The 27,701-nt window shown below is 30.8% G+C and overlaps 1 protein-coding gene across 1 annotated transcript in view; it reads right to left on the reverse strand.

Annotated features, from left to right (window-relative positions):
- Positions 1–27,701, reverse strand: part of LOC123705095 (dynein axonemal heavy chain 5) — a 93,637-nt gene that overhangs the window by 10,441 nt on the left and 55,495 nt on the right. Inside the window, 11 exon segments of the mRNA XM_045653721.1 lie at positions 75–299; positions 460–671; positions 830–1,305; positions 1,383–1,582; positions 1,656–1,875; positions 2,128–2,387; positions 2,476–2,757; positions 3,024–3,223; positions 3,300–3,528; positions 3,606–3,887; positions 4,428–4,594. Of these exon segments, the coding sequence (XP_045509677.1) occupies positions 75–299; positions 460–671; positions 830–1,305; positions 1,383–1,582; positions 1,656–1,875; positions 2,128–2,387; positions 2,476–2,757; positions 3,024–3,223; positions 3,300–3,528; positions 3,606–3,887; positions 4,428–4,594 (2,753 nt within the window).

Consider the following 27,701-nt stretch of genomic DNA (forward strand, 5'->3'; position numbering starts at 1 on the left):
AGCAATTATTCATTTTACTTGATTACATACCACTACTAAATAATACTATTATTTCTAGTTTTCGTATACTTTACCAGCATGTCGAAAATATCTCGTTGATGTACATGAATGGTGATAAGAGTCTCAAATTTAATTCGCTCAATCTTCGTAAGATCTCTAGTAGTTTGATCAATCAGAGTGTTGAGTAACTCCAAAAATTTGTTATTAGTTTCCAACATTATCTTTTTGTCTTGTCGGGCTTGCATCAAAGCAAGTTCTGCATCTCTTGTCCAAATGATTTGAATACCAAGAAGGCCAATCTAATTAAAATTTGATAATAACAATACATGTTTTTTTTATAATTATAAAAAAAACATGTATTGTTATCAAAATAAGATATAAGAGAATTTATTAAAAAAAAATCAAAGGCATATTAAAGCAATTAAAAATGGATGATTATATAAATCTAAAGTTTCAAACCTGTGCCGGCATTTTATCTAGAAACATCAGGAGGTTAAATGTAGGATCATTAATGAATGATACAGCGTTACGTATAATGGAATGTAGGCTGCTTTGGGCAGATTGCAGTAGTGAAGTCAGCCAGGTTTCCACAGAGCCCTCCGCCCGCACCGGCCTCTCTAGTTTTATTTCCTCACCCTCTGAAGATACTATTGATACCATTTTGTTGTACTCTAAAATATTTAGACATTTTTTAATTGGTTTTTATTTCACAACAGTAGAGGCATCAAATAAATAAGTGGCTTTATATTTTGTGTACGGTCCTAAAACATTCTGAATGCGTAGATATAACAAAAGAACAGTTAATAAGTAAATTAATCTTAAAATTTACCTATATCATGGAACTTAACATATCGTATGTTATCAAATATAGACAGCAGATGGTTTTGAATCGTATGAGAGTCAGAAGCTTGGCCGAGAATTTCAAGCAATGCTGGATCTGAGACAAAGAAGAAGCGCGGGAACATTGTCCTTTTCTTCTCTAAATATCCACTCAAACTTTTCTGGCAAAGTTCTAGTTGTTCTTGTAGATGTGGTAACAATTGTTTCAATAGATCATCTCCAACGCAACAAGACACGACCCCAGGAGTCTCGTGTGCTCTCTGCATGATCTTTTGCCAAGATTTATCAATCTTTGAGAAACGTTTGGCTTCTTTAGGCAACTGTTTGGCGATATCACCTCCAACGAATACAGCTTCTAAATAAACCCACATATTTTGTACTAGAAGCCATCTTTCTAGAATTTCGTTGGTGCTTTGTAGATCGTATAACCATTGTTGGATCTGTTTTCTGAATGGTGCATTATATCTGTAGAAAGAAATATAGCATGACGTAACATATTTTAGTATTTAAACAAAATAATTTTAGAGAATTGGATTTGTTACCGATTTGATAATAAGGATCCTAATATCATAAGACTGTCCTCAAGCTGTCCAATAGTTTCAGCAGTTGTATCACCCCTCAATAGTAATTCGCCTCTGTTATTGAAGGTTTGGAAGGTCAGTTCATGTACAGACCATTCGTTAGTCACTTGGCGAAGTTTCGCCTCTATATCCTTTTCTTTCATTGCTGAGATACAAATGTCCTATGGAATAACAATTATGTTATGGTGCTTCATGATACTTGCAATGCATACCTATTTGGTTTTAAAGATATACCTCAATGTCTTCTTTGTTTTGCAGGAGTGGAGCTTCAAGAATATTCTTTAAACAAAAGTCCTCATTGTCTAATTCAAATATATACTTTGTGACTTCCATAATTCGTTGCCAATGACGGGGTTTCATTGCCTTGTTGGCCATGAGCTCAAGTAGAGGACACATGTCGTTGAAGTCGTCAATGGTCTTTTTGAGTGCGTAGAAGGCAGGCCATTCTTTAAGGCTGAGAGTTTTTAAAACAACGATACATAAATACGATAAAAATGCTATTTACAATTTTGTAGTAATGGTCATTACTTTTTCATCATCGCAGGTAAAGTAGGTAAGATGCTATCATCTCGCGAAAAAAATTTTAATGACAATGACCCCAAAAAATTTATCGAAACAAAAAAAATTAAGAATAAGTAACCAAAGAAAGTAGCCGTTTCTTGACAGTTTCAAATTCCATATAAAAATTATGTCCTCATTAACATACCCCTTAGGAAGCTTTCTACATCTATTCTGGAACTCCATCAGTTCATTGTTTATTTCCTCAATATTGACTTCTCCCCACGGTATGTCATAGTAACTGCTTACTCTATCAATCACATCATTATAAAGCTTATATAGTTTTTGAAGAAGATTTAGTTCCTTCCTAATTTGAGCCAGCTCCGGATATTCAGTATGAGGAAGGCCAAATAGCTCCTCACCATTTTGATATGTTTGTAATTTGCGCCACATTCCATCAAATCTATTCTGTAAATTACCTTATAATTATTGATTGAGTAATAATAAAAATACACAAGAAATTAGTTTTAGGTAATCCTGTTAATTGAAATCAAACCTGGAATAATATTAATCGATCGGATGCTTCCCTGGGACTAAGTCCCGATTGCATCGGACCTGCATGTCGGTATTCATGACAATAATCAGCATTGTCATCTCGGAATTTATCCAAATTATTCTTCAAGTCTTCTTCGAATTGCGGCTGCATCTTGAGAAGTTGAACATGAGACGCTAGAGCAGTGGCTTGCAGCTGTTGCCAGCTATACCTTAAGTTATCGACTTGTTCCATATCCTCTTTGCTCACTGGCAGCTCATATCTTGTTATTACATTAAATGCTTCCTATGAATTAATATACATATAGTCAAGGTTAACGAATAGAATTAAGAATATAAATCAAATTTGGTTACATTTAATTCAAAGAAATTTTTAGCATTTTATTATATCGCTTACATTTTGAAAGATTATTCACAACCAATAACTATTTCTTGAGGAACATTCAGAAACAATTTTTCCTACTGAACTTATCGTTAAACTGAGAATAAACTTAAAATTGGACATCAATCAATATACCTCTATAATATCATACACTATTATAAGAGAAATACCTCGACTGGGTCTATTTTCAATTCCATATCCACTTCTTGTTCCCTTATCTTCTTTAATGTTTCCATGACTGTTCTTACATCATCCAAATCTCGTATCGGCCTTTCCAATTTACGTTCTAAATCGTTCATAATAGCGTAAACATAATCCATCTCTCGCTTGTATTTTTTACGCATTGCTTGACTTATTCTATGCGTGCCATCTGAAAAGAAACATTTTCATTCAATTTCGAGAAATTCTTTATTTTATTTTGCAATCTATATATCCTTAGTTCTTACTCTTTAATTCAGTTATAAGTCCTAGTTTAAGCTTTTCCGTAGAAACTGCAAGACAATTTCCAATGATTAGAACATCAGGTTCAGTCGTCAATTTAAGTTCAAGCTCACTGTGCCTCTTCAAAGCAAGCTCAAAATCGTTCAAATTCCAAGTTAAAAGTTGTCTTAAGGTCTTTTCACATTTCCACAAGTAATGGTATGGTCGCCAGCGTTTTACTAGTGTATTCAGTTCCTAAAATAAATTAATAACGTTAAAACAAATGCAAACATGAACAACGAAGAAGATTTTTCTATAAAATAAAATCCAACCGTTTTAATATTTTGAGTACACATCGACAAAAGAGTCAATGTCTTTATAATCTCTTTATTTTCCATAACGTGACTGTAAAAACTTTTCTGTTGGAATGGGAAAACAGGTTTCTCTTCCGATTCCAATCTGTAATATTTCTTTTTTCTCATTTTCGCTGCTTCTATCATTTTCATGGATTTGGCCATGTTCACTGGCGCCACAGTTTGAACCTGTTCGTCAAGTTTTGTGACTACTTGGAAGAGTTGGTTTGACTGGTGGCCTGTCAGTTTCTTCCAGCTGACCTATACATTTGGTGAAGCGTGCACAAACGAGGGAGCGCAGCAAATAAACAAACAATTAAATTATAATGTTTGTGTTATATACAAATGACCAACCGATAAAGCGACACCGAGTGTTTTGCAAAACAAAATTATAAAAAAGCGTTTAAGCAACAGGTAATATTTGCAGACGACATCACCGTCAGATCACATAGTTTGTGCATAGTATAGACATAGTATGGACACGACACAACAATGAACACCACAATTTGGAAAAAAAAAAGTTTCTCATAAGTATCTGTGATTTAGGTACATTCTAAATTGGTTAGACTAAATTGTATACACCTAGCAAAATGATAATTCACAGGTGAATAGTTTTGTTATCACCGACCTGGGTCGAATCTGTATGGTGAGCAGAAGGCTAAAATAAGAATCTTTTTATAATATACAATCATTCATAAAACTCAAGACAATGGACAAAAATTCAAAATATTACTTTATTAATTATTTTTAATACAATTCTCGTTTACTGACATCACTCACAATATGTTTCTTTCAACATACCCTGGAAGACTTCCCTCCTGTCCACTGGGCTACGCCTTTTGACAGGCCTGAAATGTGTTTTCCAGCCAGCACGAGCACTTCTTGTATTTCTTCTAATGTAGGTTTGACGAGAACATTTGGTATTACCAAAGCAGCATTTAGCAAAAACATCGGCTTTTTATGGTATCCTGAAAATATAAACAGGTATTGCATAAGAAGGCTTAGTAATTAAAAAAACTTCCTTCTCAGCTATTTCCTTTCTTCGAGAATCTTCAACAATTGGAATATTATAGAGCTTCAAAGGGGAGTTTGTTTGTTTCCTCAAATCTCAGAAAATCATTCGAATCAAAATGATTTTAGTTTAACTAATGGATAGATAGAGAAGAATAACTTGATAAATAATGAAAGAAGGTAACTTAAAATAAAGGTATAAACTCATACAATTATTAATTAATTATTTTAAGTATTAACTTATTGATATAATAAATTATATTCTAAGATAAAACTTTAAATATGAAGTATTTCATGTTTATATAAGAATTGTTGAAAAATGGAAAAAAATATTTATTTTGAGAACGAACGAAGCTGCGTGTTTAAATTGTGTGTATCGAATATACACATATTTTTATGTACATAATTATAATTTTATAACTCTTGTTTCACAATAAAGTAGGTGGCCAATAAAAACTATGAATTATCTAAAAATATAAAGTGTTAATTTTGTATTCCTCGAGCCTTTCCTTGTGTGATCGAAAGAAATAATTAGGTATAATCTCAGATTACAAAATAAAGTACAGATGGAGCATGACAACCGCCCGTCGCCCTTGTCAAAGAAAATACGAAATCAAAAACAAATACGTCGCTGCACCAGTGCTATAGCGCATAAAGTGTCATGCAATACGTCAAAAAGGGTTTGCAATTTTAGTAAAAAAATGCCGTCTTGTGATAATAAAACGCTGTAAAATTTGTTCCCGAAAACAAAAAAAAAGATAAAACATCGTTTCACAGGTTTTCTGTAGATTATTTGGCTGATTTATTTCTTTAATACGAATAATAATTTTACAGATATGAAGGAATACAAAACTTCAACGTATGTTGCCAGTATTTTGAAAATGAATTTGCCATTTTTATTGGTAAAACGGTAAAATGGTTAAAAGATCTTCAGGGTAATGCTGTTGGATTTTTCGATCGTGAATGTGATTATTTGTATAGTGCACTAAAGGTTCATGATAATTATTAGATTATTTTAATAAGCATAATACATTATTTTGTTACTTTTATAAAGCTTAAAAACGTCATAGTCGTTTTCGCTAGCGATTTAATTTATGTGAACTCCATGATGGACATGATGAAAATAAAATGTCCCGTATTCTCGACTAAAAACTACCGCTATTCGTATTCATATATTATGAAAAATAAAAAATAATATAATTATTATAGTTAATATTGAAACTTTTTTTATGTAATTTATTTAATAAAAAATTGAATACAATTATTTTGTCCATATATAACTTTAGTAGGCAGGTACTTTATGTAATACCTAAAAGAATTAAAATAAAAATTAAAACTTGACTTCTCATTTATGTATACAGGGTTACTTGAAAAACACCAGCAACCTCGCAGGACAAGATAGCTAACATCATAAGTAACAACATTTGTTCTACGACTTTTGGCATAACGCAATAAATTATTTTTAAATGATTTTTTTAAACTTTTATTGTACCCTCCTAACATTTGTAAGTCTATGTTCTATTCATTATCGGATGGACGACGCGACACCCCCTTCCCCCTCTCGTTCGCTTCTTGTTCACGTAATTTTTGGGAGGCGTAGAGTTTATAATATTCAAACGGAAAATTAAATGAATATTTATTTTGGTATGAAAATAAAATCTAACAAATTATCAAAAGTCGTAGAACAAATGTTGTTGCTTATGATGTTAGCTATCTTGTCCTGCGAGGTTGCCGGTGTTTTACAAGTAACCCTGTATATCACTACCGCCACTAACATAATAATTCAGATCATTGCAATGAAACCTCACAACTCAAAATCGGTACAACGGTTTATACTGCAGGGCGTGTCAAAGAAATATTATACATACATCCATAAACTCGAAAAACATAACCCTCTTTTTTCCGTAGTCGGGGAAAAATTTGGGAAATTTTTCAATAACTGGCAACATTACACGCACACAGAAGCATCGTGTACGTACAGTGCAGCGGCGAAATGACAGCACACATAGCTTTATTGAAAATGACGATTAATCATTCGGTTTAGTTCGGCAACGCTCCATCTGTCTTTTATTTTGTAATCTAAGGGTATAATAATTATAAATATTATATTAGATAATTTATTAATGTAAATCGTTAACATTAAAATAATGAAAACAAAAACGCATTTTATCATAAATTCAAAACATACAAAAAAAATTCATATAAAAAATATTTAATACACAACGGCCTACCGAGAAAATTTATACGTGAGTGTACTAGGACATCAGAACATGATAGAAATTGAATTCCCATTATTTCCTATTACGCATGTCAGGATTTGAGACATGCGCATTCGATTCTAGAACCATTTTAGTATTTTGCATGACTTTTGTCTTTCATTGTGTCAAATTGACGTGGCATTCCACTCTTTCGTGCAATTTAGCGCATGCGCTACGTGGCAACTAGAGCTTTTGCGATTCATAACATCCTGGTACACGTGCGGGTATAATTTTCTAGCCGCAGACGTACCAAAACTCTATTTTGTATGAAGAAATTGCCGCACGCCGCACCTAACAAACAAAATTGCGGAAATAGAGTACTATAGTAATCTCAACAGGAATTTTTACAAATTAAAGTGTTATTTTTATTTAATTATTATAATAGTTAATTAATTAGAACCCATTATTAGGTTGATATTGTTATTGTTTAAATGAAAACAATTACACAACTTGTAAAGTAAATTTGATGGACAAAATAATAATAAAAAATTTAACTTATTAAAATAAAAGTACAAAAGTAGGTACATGGTTTATGTAAAATTTAATAAAATTAGAATTTAAAAAAATGACAAAGACTTTTTGTTCAAACTATTTTTACTTTATATTTTAAATATTTGTTTTTTTTACCTTTTTCCAAAAGTGAGTTTAGAACGTCTGCGGAAAGGAAATTATACCCGCACGTGTACCAGGATGTAATGAATTTCAAAAGGTTTATTTATGAAGTTATTACTGCGCTTGCGCTAAAAAGATCGAAAAGGAGCTAGTTCTGTTTCAAGTGGGCGGAGCTTTTGATATTCGTAGCACGTTCGTAGACCGCTGAGATAGGAATATATTATATTTGTCTCTTCATTTTATTGGTTAGTAACCGAAGTTTTTGCTAAGTTAAAAGAAAATATATCATAATATAAAGGAAATATAAAGCCTGGGAAAATAAATTAATTCAGGTCATAATTCCTGAAACTATGAGGGTTGGTACAGTTATTTCTTGAGGTGTCCAGATGAATAAACAAGAGGGACAGGCCACTGGTGAGAGGGGCGGGGAAAAAACTTTCAATTTTTTACATTAATATATTAACCTATTATATGATTAAAAATATGTCATTGAATACATTTTAATAATTTTATAATAGCTAGCTAAATTTATACATTATAAATTTTACTTTTACAAAGTTTTTTGTGCGGTTCACTTGGGTACAATATCTGTGGAGTTCTGAAACACTAAGAATTCCTGATATTTATTCAAGACTTCATTAACAGACTTATATTAAAAAATAAAATAAAAACTTATTACTTTTTTAATATTATGACTTTACAGTTTGGTATTTTCTCTCTGTTAAAAAAACATACAAATAAATCTAAATTTAATTGAATTAAAAAATAACTATACTTTGGAAGGATTTTTATTCAAATATTAGTTACTTTTTACAGCGTTATTAATTTCCCTTTATTCCGTTTTTGCGTGACTGCGATGGTTAAAAATAAAAACACGCAACACACAATTCTTAACATTTTTATGTTAATTCAATTAAAATGTTGAGGTAAATAAAAAATATATTTATATTATGAGTTTTTTGAAGTTCAACTTCTTTATCGGGGTTGGAAAATATTTAGTGGAACATTTTTTCGTTACGCGTGACATTTTTCCGTTATGCGCCATCTTTTTCTTATAACAACCACGCACGATGTATTTCTGTAAAGTTGCATATTATAGTAAATAATTTTTTGAAAAATAAGGTCATAATAAAGTTTCAATTCTTACGTGTGTACACTAGTACACGCACACATTTTTTTTCTTAAAAAGATGTAGGTAGTTCTATAGTTTTCATAAACTTCATTAAAAGTCAATTAAAAAATCCATAAATTGGGGTGAGAAGACGACGCACTGCTAAATACAAATTTCATTGAATAAAAATTATTTACTTACCACAATTTAAAATAATTTATTTACAAATTTTAGTTTTTCACGCACACTTTCCCTTTCTACTGAAGTTTTCCGTGCGGTGTACTTGCACTGACTAAAAACTCCCAATTAATAGCAATTTTTATATTAAAATCAATAAAAAATATAATCAGCAAAAGTAAAAAAAAAACATATTAAATTTATTGTCTTATAATTATTAATTTTATCTTTTTTAGTTAATATAAATCCCATCATAATTGGGACGACTCGCACTGCACCTAAAATTTATTTTGGAACAACTGCGGATACTTGTACCCGCACGTGTACCAAGATATTATAAATATTATAATAAAAATAACTGCGTTAAAAACAACCGACTTCAAAAACGGAAAAGTAAGAAATAAAAAAGATTTGATATTATTAATTACTACATATTATTTTTATGTGCTATTTACTAAAAAGGTTTGATGTCGGTGCATGGGCTTAATACTAAGTGCTTAGTGTTTGGCACCGACTTCAAACCTATTTAATAAATAGCACATAAAAATAATATGTAGTAATTAATAATATCAAATCTTTTTTATTTCTTACTTTTCCGTTTTTGAAGTCGGTTGTTTTTAACGCAGTTATTTTTATTTAATACTTTTTAGTGTATTTTTCAACACGAATCAAACGAGCCCAAACTCGATAAAGTTGAGTCAATATATTACTGAGTTCCTATGGCCACCTTCCGATTCCATCATCAGATCAGCTCCATGTCATGATAATGTTTCATCGCTATCCAATTTACATTCGTATACAAAATTTCAGCTCAATCGGTTACCGGGAAGTGAATCAAAGTTACTTGCTACATTGAAATTAAGTCATCGAGTACAGACAAAAATGCTCATAAAATAAAAACTACTAGGCCTAGCCGAATAAAATTTTTATGGGACCAATTCGACACCATCCCGCATCGAACAAAAAAAGAATCACGTAAATCGGTTCAGAAACCTCGGAGTAATCGGTGTACATACATAAAAAAAAAAAAAAAAAAAAATATACCGGCCGAATTGATAACCTCCTCCTTTTTTTTGAAGTCGGTTAAAAAGTTCTAGCTATTAGAGCATTTGCGCTAAGTGCTGATTTACACAGGGTCAGTAGACAAGTCAGTCAGTCAGTCGCGGCGCCGAAATTGGCGCCGCGACTGACTTTAACTGTTTACATAGACTTCAAGCCTCTCTACTGACTTCAAATCTGTTTACACAAGGTTTTTTTTCGGGTCAGCACTGATTTGCCTCGAATTTGTAGTCAGTTACTGACCCTGTGTAAATCAGCACTAACATGAAAGGGTTTACACGTTCTGTTTCAGATAGGCGAAACTTTTGATGTTCGTAGCACGTTCGTAGACCACCGAGACAGATATTTAATTCTTAATTTTATTGTTAGCTGCAGCTTTTTTTTAAGATTGTTATAAAAATAAATATGAATAAATTGTTCAATATAATTATAACCATTTTTTGTGGCAATATAAAGTGAATTTAATTTAATAAAGCAAATTTGAATATGTAGAAAATAGTGTATAAATACTTATTAAAACATTCCATAAAATAAACTTAATTATGTAAGGTTATTTACACTTACTTATTGCATATTTCCACAAAAAATTAATTTGGTAGTTATTTAAAAATACAATTAAGTAATTATATTACAAATTTTCGTTCCATATATGGAACGTGCTAATGGTGCTATAGCACACTCCATGCGGCTCTCTCACTCTTTTCTTATTTCCAGTTATGAAAAACTTCTCCTGAGTCCTGAGTTTCAAGATTTAAAAAATAAAATAATATTCAGAAAATTTTTAAATAACTTAAATAAACCCATCCACAATTTAGGAATTTTCTCTACTAAATTTTATTTGTAGCGGCAGTTTCTTCCTTAGGTTTCTTTTCATTCCCATCCTAAAATAATTTTAGAATATCTGCGGATAGAATGTATATCCGCAAGTGGACCGGGATATTATGAATAGCAACAGGTGTAGTTGCTACAGCGCTTGCGCTAAAATAAATGAAAGAGAGCTAACAGAACGTTAGCTCTCTTCTTCTTTCTTCTCTCAGGTAGGCAGTACTTAATAACTCATAACCTTGTAGACCACCTAAATTATATTAATGGTAACCTTGATGGAAACCAATGTTTACGTCAAATTAAAATAACATATTTGAAGTACAAATTGAAAAAATCAAATCAGATTTCAGTAGAAAATAAAGTTATCGCAAACTGATTATAAACATCGCCATGGCCAATTTTCGGCAAATGTTCATAATTTTTTTACACAATTGAATCAAAAATATGAATCGTTATTCAAACAGCTCATTATAATAATATACATGACAGAAAAAAATAACAAAAACCCTGTCTTTGTTGTATGCTAATTTAATATGGACTTCTTTATTCCCTTGCTCACCTTCCCAAGTGTAAACCCTGTAAACTGTCCACAGTTTGTGTAAAAGAAAGGAAAATAATTGCATTAAGTACATGTAGGAACAATTTTCCCCGGGGTATTTAGCCATTAATAAATAATAAGTCAATAATTTAATATAAATAATTTTGTCTTTGATATTTAAATAATTATTATTTAACATTAATTACCTATTATTATTATACAATTGATTTTATTTTCTTTATCTACATAATATTCTCCAGCCCACATATTCTGATGCATGTTAAAGTTAAGAGACAAAATGAACAAAACTGATAAATAAACAATTTGATTGAATAAAAATTACTCTCCACAATAATTTAATATTATTGCAAAAATGTACCTCACTTTCCCTTCCTACGTTTTCCGTGCGGTGTTGAAGTTTTCATATTATAAAAAATAGATGACAGTACTCCAAATTCTTAATCTCTAATATATAAAAATCAATGCCACTTTTCGTTGTAATTCCATAACTCGAGAACGGCTGAACCGATTTCGATAATTCTTTTTTTATTATATTCCTTGAAGTACGAGGATGGTTCTTATGTAGAGAAAACGTTAATATGTACCACGGGCGAAGCCGGGGCGGACCGCTAGTCATTTTATATTAAATGAATTAAAAAAAAAACATATTAAATTTATTTTCTTATAATTTAATTTTATCCTTTTAGTATATCCCATTATAATTGGGACGACTCGCACTGCACCTATAAAATTGATTTGGAACGACTGCGGATACTTTTACCCGCATGTGTACCAGGACATTATGAATTGGAAAAGTTCAAGCTATTAAAGCGCTTGCGCTAAAATAAACGAGAGGCTGCTAATGTTCTATTTCAGGTAGGCGGAGCTTTCGCTCTTTGTAGACCGTCTAGACAGCAATATATGCTTTTCAGTTTGTAAAGTACAACTTGAAAAGTTGCAAACAATTTTCATTAGAAAATATTCAGAATATTTATTACAGCAGCATATAAACATTGAAAGCGTGAAAATGTCTTTAAGGTTGTAAAAAGATAAATAAATGAACCTTTTTCCTGAGGGGCACTATTTCTGAGATATAAAGAATGATTGAAGCTACACCGTGCCGGGGACGTGCATGGCCGGAGCCGAGAAACAAATGAAACAATACCCACCAACATTTCTACGCCGTGCCCCTAGCCGGTGTAGCGTCATCCTTAATGATTTAAAAAGTTATATGGAAAGCTATGGACATAATATGAATACGTTTCCACATTGATAATAATCAAAGAAAACAACAGAAAAAAACATAACAAAGAGCTCACCTAACTACTCTGTGCTGTCATGAGTCATGTGGATTCCTCAGTAGGAATATTTCCACAAGTTTGTGATTCTGTATCAAAAATTTCTTTCATTTTATAACAATTTAATTTCATGCATATGCATCATTATTAGTTAGTTTTAAAGATCCCTTAACCGTTTGGCACATTTGCATGAAAATAGATTTCTGAAATATTTCATGGTATTTTTTAACGTTTGTTTGTTTATTCATTTGGAGAACACACAAGACGAAACGATGACACGTCATGAATAATTAATTTACTGATTAAAAATTAACAAATTAATTTTAAGCAATTAAAAAAAATTGGGAAGCCTTAAATGTGGTTTGTGTGTTGCGGCAATTTTACCATACAAAAGTGATTTTAGAGCGTTTGGTTTGGGGTTAGAAAATTACACACGCACGTCTACGGATATGGCTACTGCTACGGCTCAAAACGTGTATTTGTGCGCTACCTTTTTCATGCATACAACAACCTGTAATGTCTGCAAATACGTCTACTACACTAATTTTCAATGTATGTGGTTTAAACAATAAAATAATTTCAGGAAAAATAAACGTAAATAATGGCTTTAATTGTTTCAATTTTATTTCCTTTATCAAATTAATACCACATTAAAACCATTTTTTCAGGTGCGGTAATTTTTTCACCAAAAATGAATTTTAGAACGTCTGCGGATGGAATAGATGGAATACCCGCACGTGGACTAGGATATTATGACTTTGAAAAGGTCTCTATACAACAGCGCTTGCGCTAAATTGTACGAAAGGGTGCTAAAGTTTTGTTTCAAGTGGGCGGAGCTTTTGATGTTCGTAGCAGGTTCGTGTCTACGAACGTGCTACGCTGAGACAGGAATAAAATATATTTGTCTCTTCATTCTATTTTTAATAAGCAAAGTTTTCAGAGACCATATTTCCTGCAACTATGAGAGTTGGTACAGTTATTTCATGAGTTGTCCAGATGAATATTATCTAATCACTAATGAATTGACTTAATATACCTTTATTTTTGGTACAGTACAAATTTTGAGATAAAAAAAATAATAAATCTAAAATTTAATACAAGAAAAATTACTACAATTAGGAAGGATTTTGAATATGTACTAATTTTAGGTACTTTTTTAAACAACGAAGTATTAAATGCGGATCTTATGTGTAAGTTATGGCTGCAGACGGATAAAAATAAATCCCCATACTACAACTCATTCTTCATACTTTTAAATTATTATTTTTTATGTTAAATCCACAGTAAAATTAATGTAAAGTTAAAAAAATGCGTAATATTATTTTTTTTATTAATTTTTAGTTAATTTGTCAAATCCATATTGGGGTGCAAGGCGCACACTGCGGGACTTTTGGATTTTGGAACGACTGCGGCTACTTATACCCGCACGTATACCAGGATATTATGAGTTTAACGAACGGGTCTTGGCAGAATACCAGCACCATGGTTCAAAGAACTATGGCATTGTGCTGAGCCAAGACCTTTTCAGGGAATATTGCTTTTATTTTTATTTTTCTTTTATGTCAATGTTATTTTAGTTTTTAAGTATATATATTATAATTCTTAAATTGTTTAGTTTTAAGAATTATTGTAATAATTTCCTGAATAAATGACAAATAAATAAAAATAAATTTCAAAAGGTCTAGCTATTAAAGAAAAGCACTTGCGCTAAAATAAACGATACAGTTCTGTTTCAGGCAGGCGGAGCTTTTGAACCTTGTACACGGAACTGAAATGAAGTTTTTATAATATTTAAAAGTTACTTTAAATCTGTTTCATGGAGACGCAACTTTCTAAAATCTTCATTAAAATGTTCATTGGGAATAAATAACTACAATTAAAAATAATTTTATTATTACAATTAATATTATCTACTATTCTATTTGTTTCAAACAATAATTATTATTTATTATTATTCATATTGACTTGCTATATAGTATGGCTTTACGGTATACGTACGTGAATTTATTTTTGCGGATAGTTTAAAACTTCAAAAGCATTTTTCAATTATTCATTAGAAAATTAATTTAAGTAACTGTAAAAGTTACTAAATATTATTTTTTCCTTATTTTTAAACATTTTGTATAAGATTTGTATTATTTTTATGGGTCAATTTTCATCACAATTCATCTCACACTTTTCATTGATTTTAGAACGTCTGCGTCTGCGGATAGGAAATTATACCCGCACGAGTACCAGGATATTATGGAATTCAAAAGGTCTAACTATTATTAAAACGCTTGCACTAAAATAAACGGGAGAGAGCTGAATTTCTGTTTCAGGTTGACGGAGTTCTTGATCATTGAACTCCGCCTAGATAGCAATATATATTTGTCTCTTTTATTCCGACTTGCAGTCGGAGCTTTTAACAAGATATTTTAAGAAGATTCCAATCAGTCTTCAGATGTCCAGACATTGCTATTGGAATAAGGAAGAAGAAGGCATTCAGTAAATTATAGGAGCATGTATATTTGATATATATATATATACTACAAATATTACACAGAAATACTTGGATAGAACAAGAAAACAAAAAAAAATCTATAAACAATAAAAAATATACAAGAAATAACCGACCATCTTCTTGGTAGATAAAACTATACCTCTACTCTGTATATATACGCCATACGCTCAACCTTTTCAGAAAATTCATGAACGTTGTTTATTAATAAATTTTAATTTCATTTTCATTTTTTCTAATAAAGTCCCAGTGTACTGTGAAAACAATTTTACATTACATAATTTAAATACATATTATTTAAAGCAAGTACTCATTAACACTATCAGAATAATATAAAAAAGGAGGAAAGAAAATCATTTTTTAGAATACATTTTTTATCAAATATATTTACAAGAATAATAATTATATTTTATCTCTATGGATATTCTACAGATGTAGATTCCAATGCATGTAAATTAAAATTAATACTATATAAAACACCGCAAACACAACAATTTTAGATAAATAAATAATTCATAATTTAATTTTATAAATAAAATCCTTTTTTAATTAGTTAAGTTTATTGTATTAAACATACGGTAAGTGGGGCAAACTTGCGGATAAAATGTAAAGTTCCAAATTTCATGTTTTTGACGTTGCACTAATTAAATAAGCGTAAATAACATTTCTTAAAATAAAAAATAAATAAAAAATCATTTTTTTGAATTTATTTTTCCTTTATTGAATTAATATTGTGGCAATTAATTGTAGGTACAAAATATTTATTATTATTATATATTATTTATTATACGACTGCCGATACAAAGTTATACCCGCATCTCTACTAAGACATCATAAATCGGAAAAGTTTATATCGAATATCGAATTATCGAAATAGCTATTACAGCTCTTGCGCTTAAATGAACGAGAGGGTGCTAAAATTCCGTTTCAGCACGTTTCAGGTAGGCGAAGCATTTGATGTTCGTAGACCGCCGAGACAGGAATATATACTTGTCTCTTCTTTCTATTCTTAGTATTTAACCGAAATTTTTAACACACTAAGTTTAAAGAAACTTTAGATGTCCTTTTTATGTAAAGGATCAATCAAATTCGTCACCTTACTCCAGTAGTGCTCCAGAACGTGACGGTTGCCATGACACGACCTTGAAATTTTACTCTCAACGCGCCTAAAGAAGTTTCACTTCAAAAATATTTATTGATTTCCCTTTTTTTGTGCGGCACATTGCGAACAATTTTTGTGGAGATCTGAAACAATACTTATACTACGAATTCCTGAAATTATTCAAAGTTATTAAAAATTACGATTAATATATTTCCTTCTAGGCATAGAATTTTGTTAGTTGCACATTTTTTCTCTTACTATTTCCACAATGATAAATCTAAAATTTAATTTAAATAAAAAAAAATTCTGTAATTTGAAAGAATTTTAATACAAATATTTGGTATTTTTTAAACAATTATTAATCCTTTCCTACCGTGCACTTGCGTGTAAGTAATGGCTGCGGATGGTTGAAAAGAAAAACAGACAAAACTCACAATTCGTAATATTTTTTTATGTTAAATGAATAGAAAAAAAACAATATAAAAAAATATTGGCACAAACGACATGATTACGACGCGAACTGCGGCGCCTTCCCTATAAAATGGGTACTAGAATGACTGCGGATAGAAACTTATAGCCGCACGTATACCAGGACATTATGAATTAAAAAGGTCTAGACTATTACAATTTAAAGCGCTTGCGCTAAAATAAACGAGAGGGTGCCAAAGTTCTGATTCGTAGACGGAACTTTTGATGTTGATGTTCGTAGCATTTCCGTAGCACATTTTTAGACCGAAGATTCTACGTTGTTTAAAGAAAATAGATAAAGGGCATCACAAAAGATCTTAGTTATTTGTAATTATTATCGTTAAACTAATTCATAGTCCCGTCTTGAAAACAAACAAAATAATGATGCAATTTGAAAGAAGTATACATTGTACATCATTTTTTATCTTCTCGTCTCATAAATGATTTTGTCTACTACCGAATTGAAATAATAGAATTTTAAATTTGCGAAGTTTTAATTTTAATTGAAAAAAGTTACATAAAGTACAACATCAAATACATAATAAATGAGAGATAAATAAAGTCGTACTAATTTAAACACCATTTCAGAAAATAAAGAAATATTTGCTATTGAATTTAAACCTACTTAGTGTAATGTGTAAACTGTTCATATAAGTTTTACACTATACAGAGAAAATACCGATTAGTTTAATACCTATTTAGAAATTCCGCCACACAGTCAACATGCTCTGATTACGTGCCGAGTAAAAAATATTTTATATAACATCCAAGAAAAATATTTTATAATATAATAATAATTGATCAACTTGATTAATTTAATATTTTAAGTTTATTTATCACCATAAGTAACTGTATAAGTTTAATTTGATTGATGTTTGTTTGAAAAAATAAACACTCTAAAAATGTAAATTTGGATAAAAAAATCTATAATTGAAAACAATTTTGTATCAAACTAAAGTAAGTAATTAAATACTTTTTCCAAAACAAAACAAATAATAATATCCTAAGCTTGAAATGTTTAATTTTATCGATAAAACTAGCTTTTACCCGCGGCTTCGCTCGCGTTAAGAAGTATTAATATTAATTAGGTATATTTTTTGCGGCTTTGGTACATTTTTTTAGCGTATGTAAAAACTTAGGGCCTACAAAACTACAAAACTTTAATCACATATTTTATCCCCTTAGAGGTGGAATTTGACAAAATCCTTACTTAGGGAATGCCTACGTCATAGTAGCTTTATGCATGCAAAGTCTAAGCCCGATCGGTATAAAATTGACATAGTTTCATACAAACTTTCATCCCTTATTTAATCCCCTTGGGGGTAGAATTGATCCAAATCCTTTCTTAGGTGATACCTACCTGCATGCCAAATTTCAGCCCGATACGTCCAGTGGTTTGGGCTGTGCGTTGATAGATCACTATGACTGATATAGATACCTTTGAGTTTTATATATATAGATTACTGACTGAAACCGCAGGGCAAAGCTAGGGTATGAATTTTCGAAAATCTTTTCTTACCGGACGCCTACGTGTCATAAGATCTATCTACATGCCCAATTTCATGCAAATACATCAAAGGAATAAAAAGTTTCCTACAAATTTCTATTGCCTATTTTACACCTTTAGGGGATGAATTAAAAAAAAATCTTAACAGAACGTCTACGTCATATGATCTATCTACATGCCCAATTTCATGCAAATACATCCAAGGAATAAGAAGTTTCATACAAACTTCTATCCCCTATTTTACCCTTTTATGGGACGAATTTTCTAAAATCCTTTCTTAGGGGACGCCTACGTTATGACATCTAACTGCATGCCAAATTTCAGCCCGATACGTCCAGTGGTTTGGGCTGTGCGTTGATAGATCACTATATCAGTCACCTTTGAGTTTTATATATATAGATAATTAAAGCAAAATGAGTACAAATGAATTTAATTTATTAAAAGATAAAATAAAATAATTAAATAATTTCACAATCGATAAAATCGTGTGGGGCAATAAAAATGACACAAAAGTTATTTCAGAAAGTCTGCGAATAGAAAATTTTATCCGCACCTGTACCAGGATATTATCAATCGCAAAAGGTAACACAGGACTTTCACTATAGAGCCCTCTTCACAATGGGTAGCTTTGGGCGAGTACAAGAGAGGCAATCACGATAGAGTCAGAATAATTTTAACTGCGTGTAGAAATTAAGGCTAAGTACATACCTTTTTAAAATATCTTAAAATGTAAATAGAAAAATGCTTTATTGTATAAAATTAATATGAAATATTTTATCTTTTTTTAAATTGATATGAAAAAATGTCTTCAAATGTATAATTTGCCAGATATAATTTTAAGCTGATAAGCAATAAACAGTTAATAAAATATCTCATTCAATAAAATTCATATATTTTAATTGCAAATAGTACATATAGACAGTTAGTTCATCATTTATAAACGAATTTCAGCTCTTAAAATTTTAAAAGTATTAAAATGAAATTAACAAGAAATAAAGGATAACATAGGATAACCATAGGATCTTTTTAAAATCAAAAAATCTAAAAATTTTTGTTAGTGCGGCATGCATTTGTTTTAGAATGTCTGCGGAAAGAATTTATACCCGCACGTAGACCAGGACATCATGAATCGAAAAAGGTCCAGGTTTTAAAGCGCCTGCGTTAAAAGAAAAGAGACGTCGAGTGTAGACCGTTCTACGCGGATATTTTAGATGTAGTAGACCCACGTAGAGCAGTCTACACTCGACGGTTATTATATTGGGCTCTTTTGCACATTAGAAGTCTCAAAGAATAGCTGATAAAACGAGAACCATCACCTACAATGTTAAAGGATAGCACCTTAGCACATTAGCGGAAATGATTTCAAGAAATATATATATGTATATGAATAGGATTTAAATAATAACAAAAAAAAAATATATAGAACGCGTTTCAATGTAACGGAACTTATATTAAAGTCAATAGCAAGTATAGTTACATACACAGTGCGGTCTGTACTGTGTTACTCAAAAATTGTAGAGTGAGCCCAGTGCCCTTCCGAGAGTTTCCTTGTAATCATGTTGTTTATAATAGACGTGTTTTCAATATCGACATTTCTGTTCAGTTTAAACGGGCAAAAAACATCATACGAGAAACATAACCTAATAGGATTAAATTTGGTAAAATTTGTTGATTAATCAAGTTTTAAATCTGTCGAAAATTAATGAATGAAGACAGAACAAGCATAAAAATCCTCGAAATATGGTATTTGAACTCTACAACACACTCCAGTTATTTGATCCTCTGATTTTGAAGTAGGTAAGTCTTCCTTTGTAGTTCCTACGCTCACACCCTTTGTGGCACATACTTGCGGGTACTTTTTTACCAATACAAAAAAAATATTCATTATACTTCTTCTTCATGTATGTATGTTAATTTTATTACTTACACTGAAAAAAAATAATAGATACTATTCGATGTCTTTTTCCATTTTACTTATAAATCCGCAATTTGTTTTCTATTTTTCATCATTAAATAAATAAATAAATAAATAAATAAATATTGGACGTCTGTGGATTGGAGTTTATACCCGCACCTGTACCAGGACATTATAAATCTTAAGGTCCTAATATATTATAGCGCATGCGTTAGAATAAACGAGATGGCACTCAAGTTTCATTTCAGGTGTGCGGAGCTAAAATTTAAAGTAAAGTTTCGATAATAGAACTAAACTTGAAGTTACTGAATAAGTTTGAAGATCCGATTCGGAATTAAAAAATAAATTAAATTAAATTTAGGATGCGAAATTTATAATGATCTCCATAAAAATAAGTGCAATAAAAAAATATTACAAACTCTTTTCCCCGGTTCCGCTCGTGCGTTTTGTTTATGTTTTTCATAATTTTCTCAAACGATTTTAACAGTTTTTATAACCTAAGTTATAAGGAAAAATAATGAAACTAAATTATAAATATAGGACCTTATCAAGTTTAAAACATGGCTTTAAAAAGCAGCTTCTTACCGAGTTTCGTAACCAGCCTTAGTCGCGTAGGATATTACAGGGTACGATTGTGTTTATTGTTTATTGTGTTATATTGTATTTCATATCTATATTACCTATATGTAAAATTATGTTATTATGTTTTGTTTATATTACATTACTATTATTATTAATATGTACTTGTGTTGTGTATTCTACTAATTATTATATATTTATATATTACCTATATTTAAGTATACATGAGAAATAATAATACGTATATTTTATAATTCAAGTCTATTGACTGGCACTCCAACAAGGGGCTACTGAAAATCAGCGCTTCACAACAAGTGCAGCACATGCTGAGTAGCGACCCTTTTTAGCACCACACTGATTAGGAATAAGTTCTATTTTTTTTTCTTTTTTAATTTGTTGCTTTTGTTTTGTGTTTATTTTTTTTCCTTTTATTATGTGTGTGGTGTTGAATAAACTTTTCTTCTTCTTCTTCTTCTTCTTAAATCGTGATCCGAGTTTTTTATCGATATGAAATTGTACGTACTTTTTATTATTTTGTTTTGTCTTACTAGTACTTCCTATCCTAGTTCGGTTTCCATGCGTGTATATTATCTGCTAAGTTTTAAAACTCTGAATTCCTAATGTTTTTCCAGATTTTGTTTATTTTAATAATATCACATCACATGTATTATTATTTTTTTATAAATAAATCCGCATTTATTTGGTGCGGCCATGGTGCGGGCAAACTCCCGTGATTGCAGGGTCTGCGGATGGAAGTTTAAACCCGCACGTGTACCAGGATATTATAAAAATTAAAAGGTCTAGCTATTATAGAGCGCTTGCGTTCAAATAAACGAGAGAGTGCTAAAGTTCTGTTTCAGGTAGGCGGAGCTTTAATTGATCTTTGTACACGGTATTGAAAGGAAGTTTTTATACTAGTTCAATAAAAGGTTAAAGTTATTTCATTGAAATATTCACAAGAAATAACTTCAATTATAAATAACTAGCTTTTCACCCACGGCATCGCCCGCGCTGTCAAAGAAAAACCCGCATAGTTCCCGTTACCGTGGGATTTCCGGGATAAAACCTATCCTATGTCCTTTCTCGGGTATCTAAATATCTCTATACCAAATTTCATGCAAATTGGTTCAGTAGTTAAGGCGTGATTGAGTAACAGACAGACAGACATACTTTCGCATTTATAATATTAGTATGGATTATCTTAAACTAGCAAACCGGGCGAACTCCGTTTCGCCACCAGAGACACCTTTTCTTTGCTATAAACCTCACGAGCCTGAGACCTTTAAAACGAATGCAAAACCGTGGAAATCGGTTCGTGCATTCTGGAGTTATAGCGTCAGGAAGGAAAAACCCGACTTATTTTTATATAGTAGATAACAATGATATTATATATAGAAACAAGAGGTAGATACGTTACCAACGCACCAAAACGTAAACCGTGAATTGGTCCTAATTGGGACCAGTGGAATCAGTCAGATTGTGACTTGTGACAGCGAACGCACATGCTGATATAAACGTTAAAATTATCAATAATGCCTTCTTGTGTGTTCAGAAAGTGCACAAATTACGATAGTAAAATAAAGAAAGATAGAGGGATATCATATCACAGGTAAATGTATTAAAATATTATAATTTTAGAGCAAAAATAACAATTTGCAATTATTAATGAATGACACATGCTTGACACTTGTATTGAAATAATGAAAGGGATAAAACATTGCTTCAATCACTAGTGTGACAAAGCTAGCGCACACTGTGTTCAAAGATTATCATGTAGATACTTTGTAGATACGATTATTGAAAATAGAACGGTTATTTTATTAATTTCGATTTGGGTAAATACTTGATTATTTTTATATTTAAATCCACACAGTGCATGTAATTAACAAATATATCTATTTATTATATACAATGAAATCGTGATGGCAAAAATGTTTGTTTGCAAAAATGATGTTGAATATACGTATACATTAAAGAAAAGATTATCGCTACTGACGAAAAATGCTATTTGCTTTTCTGTAAATAGCTATTGAACATAAATTTTATTTGTGTTTTAGATAAAAAAGGCTTATACTTCATCCTTTCTTTTATTTCATACTTTTTTTCATCTAGGCACCACTATTATTATATCCTACAAGTTGGAGTGATGACCTTCTACGGGTTCCGGTAACTGCCTTAAAACGAATAGCGTAAGATCGGTCCGTATGGAGTTCTATAAGGAGGACTATGCTCAGCAGTGGGTGTTTATCGGGTGAAATGATGATGACCGAAAACGAACACCACAGCTAGTAATAAATGCTTAATACAGTTATATCTCCAAAAAAGTTTTTTTCATTTTAATACAACTTCATAATAATAATTAAATAGTAAATGAAATTGTCACATTTGTTTACGTGTGCAGGAAACGTAACATCTATAACATTGAACCTTCTGTGTCGTTAGTCTATGCCAATTGCCATGGCAACTATTTGTTTATTCATATTTAATTGGTGAATTCTTATGACTTTTGCTTACACCTGCGCGGAAGTGACAAACTATCTTTGTCTTTTTTGTTTATATCATTTTATTAGAGCCATCTCTCATATACAGTCTGTCAATGTAATAAATTAAGTAAAATGAAACTTGTATTTGTGTGTGCCTGACACTGCATATGAAGCATTTTTTTTGGATATATTGTGAGTATATAACGTATCTATACATAAAATATCATTGGTAGATAAAGCTATCTACCATTTATTGTGAAATAATTGACTTCCTAGTACAGTTACTGGCCAAAATCCTATTTTGTTTCCATGCTTTTTTAGCTAAATTAAATTTAGCAAAATTAAATAAATATATGTATATAGATAGAGGTATATCCTATAGTCTTTTTTTATTTATTACTTTCTCGCATTTTCCCATAAAAAGTGAATTCCGCAAATCGGCGGATGAAGATTGTCGAGCAATATCAGAGCCACAGAATACATAAACAGAGCTTGCGGTAAAATACACGAAAGGGTGGTTTTGATCTTAGTAAATGAAAGGAAGTCGAAGTTTTTATGTAAGTTTTAAGTTAGATTAAAGTTCTTTTTCAGTCTTTAGGGTAACAAAGTTTTTTTTATCTTCATTGCAATTTTCATGATAAAAGTAATTTCTGTTATAAAAAAAATATTAGAAATGTTTCTTTCTCTGTTTCAAACAATATTTATTTATACAGACTTCCTGTACGGTTTCCGTCCGGAAACACTTGTGTGTTATTTTTCTGCGGATAGTTATAAATTACAAATCTCTAAAATCATTTCATGCTCCATTAATAAAATCATTGCAGCAAAATAAAAATAAAATATTTAAAAATCAGTATTTTATATTTATTATTAGTTTTTAGTTATATCTCAATTTTATTGGTGTGTGGCAAGGAAAAACTTTTCATAAAAAATGATTTCCGATCGTCTGCGGATGGGAATTTATACCCGCACCTATACCAGGACGTTATGAATCTTAAAATGTCTAACAATTAAAGCGCTTGCGCTAAAATAAAAGGAGGATGATGGTTCTGTTTCAGGTAGGCGAAGCTTTTGATGTTTGTACACCGAACGGAAACGTAAGTTTTCATATTGTACATTAATGCTATTAGTCTAAAGTTCGTTGCATTAAAGGCGAAACTTTTGATCTTCATAAAAAATAAGATACTATAATTTAAAATAAGTATTTTATTACAAATATACCTACCTACTTTAAATTTCAAATAATAATTTAGTTTTCCTTGTGGTACGGTTTCCGTAAGACACACTTCCGTATTTTATGCGGATATTTTAGAATTCCAAATTCCCATTTTTTGTACTATTTAATTATCTTTATATTTATTATTATAGAAAAATTATAAATACTGAAATATAGATTTTTAAAATTTGTTTGATAAACTTTTGTTATATTTTAATTCGCATTTTAGTTCTTTTCCCCCTCAGAAAACGTTTGCGGATAGAAAATAATAGCCGCACCTGTACGAGGACGTCATGAATCTCAAAAGGTCTATATAATCTAGACACGCGGCAGCGTGTCAAGCCGAGTTCAAGCGAAGAGAACTGGCGAGCAGCAGCCGTGTGTATATTTACACGAACCATTTCGAGCCACTTTTCACCCCCTTATAACTCGAAAACTATTTAAGTTATATAAACCAAATTTGGTACATATCAAGAGGACCTCAAGATAAACAAGAACCTTAAATTTCATAAATACAGATTAAACAGTTGCGTAGATATTAATATCCAAAAATCGCAATTTTTAAGACTGACTGACTTATAGACATATACAAAACCTAACCCACTTCCAGATGACCTAGAAAGTTCAAATTTTGTAATCAACTAGGTAATAGTGAGTGTACAAAGGAAAAAATCAGAAAATACTGAATTTATTTGTATTTAATTTTTTTTTCAATGACATAAATTTTGTTTGTATGGAAAAATGGAAAAGTTTAAAAAAAAGAAAATAGTATATTCACCTTACTAGTCTTAAAAAATAGATCAAAACTAATCAGTGGCCGAAAAAAATTTTGAAATCTATCAATAAATGACTGAGATATAGATTATTGAAGTTTACATATTTTAGGACGAAACATCTGTAGATTCGAAGCGCCTCTGACATCACACTCACTCGCGCTAGTATCTCTAGGGCGGATTACTTCGATTGCATGATTTCTTTATTCAAAACTGTTATTAAACGTAAAATAAAAGAAAATTGTAATAAAAATATTGCCTTTATTGCTCATACATTTAAAAATAATATATAATTTTACATATTCACATTTATTTATTCTTTATTTATGAGTGTTTAGTTTAGTTTTAATTTCAGTGTAAATAAATAAATAAAATCTTTATTTTGCTTTAAACATGGTATTCAATGGTGATACAATTATATTAATAAAGCACAAACATGTTTAGCCAATACAAGCATGCAAAAATAATTACCATAAATGGTGTAAAGGAAGAAGGCTTCGTCGAAGGTCGAAATGATTTAATTTGCGTAATATTAATATGAGTGAAACATCTTTAGGCGCGTTTAGAGTAAAATTTCAAGATCGCGTCATGGCAATACCGTAACGTCATGGAGTAAGGCGACGATTCTTCTACAACGATCTTTGCATCTTGGTAATAGTGTGTGTACAAATTCACGCTGGATGTTTAGAAAATCATGTAATCTTTTAAACAGAAAACGAGTTTAAAAAATTGCAGATAATGACGGGGCAATGTGCGCTGACATTCATAACATACAAGAAAATATAGAAAATAATACTAAACAAACCATACAGAGAAACCGCAAGAAAAAAAATCGTATATAAAAAGTATTATATTTATAAAGTAAATCAAATTTGCAGAGTAATTTTCTGTACAAAAAGTAATGATATCCCACCAAAAACATAAATGTAAAAATTGGAGCCGAGTTCAATCGTTGACTTAATTTGCCAAAAAAAGAAATGAGATCTAAATGTGTGCCAAGTTCTGCAGACAGTCCAGAAATTTATTTACAAAGATGTATTAAGTTCTTAGGTTGACTGAAAACTCAATTGTTTTATTTTCCCAGAGAACAATGTTTATTCCAAAATATAACTTTTTTCATTTGAATAATATAATTATTTTCACAAAGCAAACACCTAATGACCTATTGAACCCCATAATTTGATGAGGCTAGTTTTACATACTGTTTATATTTTGTGAGGTTCTAAAAACTAGCCTCATCAAATTATGGGGTTCAATAGGTCATTAGTTGTTTGCTTTGTGAAAATAATTATATTATTCAAATGAAAAAAGTTATATTTTGGAATAAACATTGTTCTCTGGGAAAATAAAACAATTGAGTTTTCAGTCAACCTAAGAACTTAATACATCTTTGTAAATAAATTTCTGGACTGTCTGCAGAACTTGGCACACATTTAGATCTCATTTCTTTTTTTGGAAAATTAAGTCAACGATTGAACTCGGCTCCAATTTTTACATTTATGTTTTTGGTGGGATTATCTATTACAGCGCTTGCGCTAACATAGATGAAAGGGCGCCAAAGTTCTGTTTCAGAGCGGGGCTTGGGATCTTTGAAGTCCGCCGCAAATCCGGTCACCACTCGTTACCTGCTCAATAAATTTGAAACACGGACTTAACATAAATATTCTCAAGCCGCCATAGATAGATAGATAGCTCTAGAAATGGTAGAATGGTAGAAATGGTATAGGTAGAAAATTAAAATTATTTTTTGTTTTCACCTTTCATTACAAAAATATATAATATATATTTCTAAACTTTATTTATTATTAATGACCAAATTACGTAAATATGCTTTTTATATTTTGATTCTCTCGTACAATATTATCAACAGATATTTCAGTCGCGTGTAAATTAAAGTTAATGTAATACAAAAATAAATACCGAATCCACAATTTAACATTGAACACCAATATTATTAACATTTATTCAACATTTTTTTGTACATTGTTTTGTACATAAGAAATATTAGGTAGTTTTTACTTAAACAATGTTCTACGAAGGATAACTAACTACGTTTGCAGTCTGACATACAGAATGCTTCAATGTCTAATATTTTTCAATATTAAAATGTGGTTTAATCAATAAAATAAAATAAATTAAATTTTTCCCCTCGTAAATTTCAATAGGGGACAACATCTGCGGATGGAAAATTATACTCGCACGTGGACCAGGATACTAAGAATTTGAAAAGGTCGCGTTGTAATAGCGCTTGCGCTAAAATGTACGAAAGGGATGCTAAAGTTCTGTTTTAGACGGAGCTTTTGAACTTTTGAGACCGCCTACCCAGAAATTTATCCGCAAAAAACAATGCAATTGAATTAAAAGCACTTTTATCTAGCGCGTATATTACGAACAGTTGAACATGCTAGCTTACCCAGAAGTTTATCGGGCTCTCGATTCTATTCTCAAAAAGTTTTAAAGTGAGCCATATAATGGATACTTAGATTAGATATTATATAACTAATGAAAACTGTTTAATTTTCATAATTGATCATACAGAGGGTATCACAAAAAGTAATGATGAACGGAAGCTGGGAGGTAGAGAACCTAGAGGGCTATCCGAATCACTCCATGTATGTTATGCGATTTTTCGTATTTTCGAAG

Source organism: Colias croceus, chromosome Z (assembly GCF_905220415.1).
Source record: "Colias croceus chromosome Z, ilColCroc2.1".
In the NCBI taxonomy this organism is placed as follows: domain Eukaryota; kingdom Metazoa; phylum Arthropoda; class Insecta; order Lepidoptera; family Pieridae; genus Colias; species Colias croceus.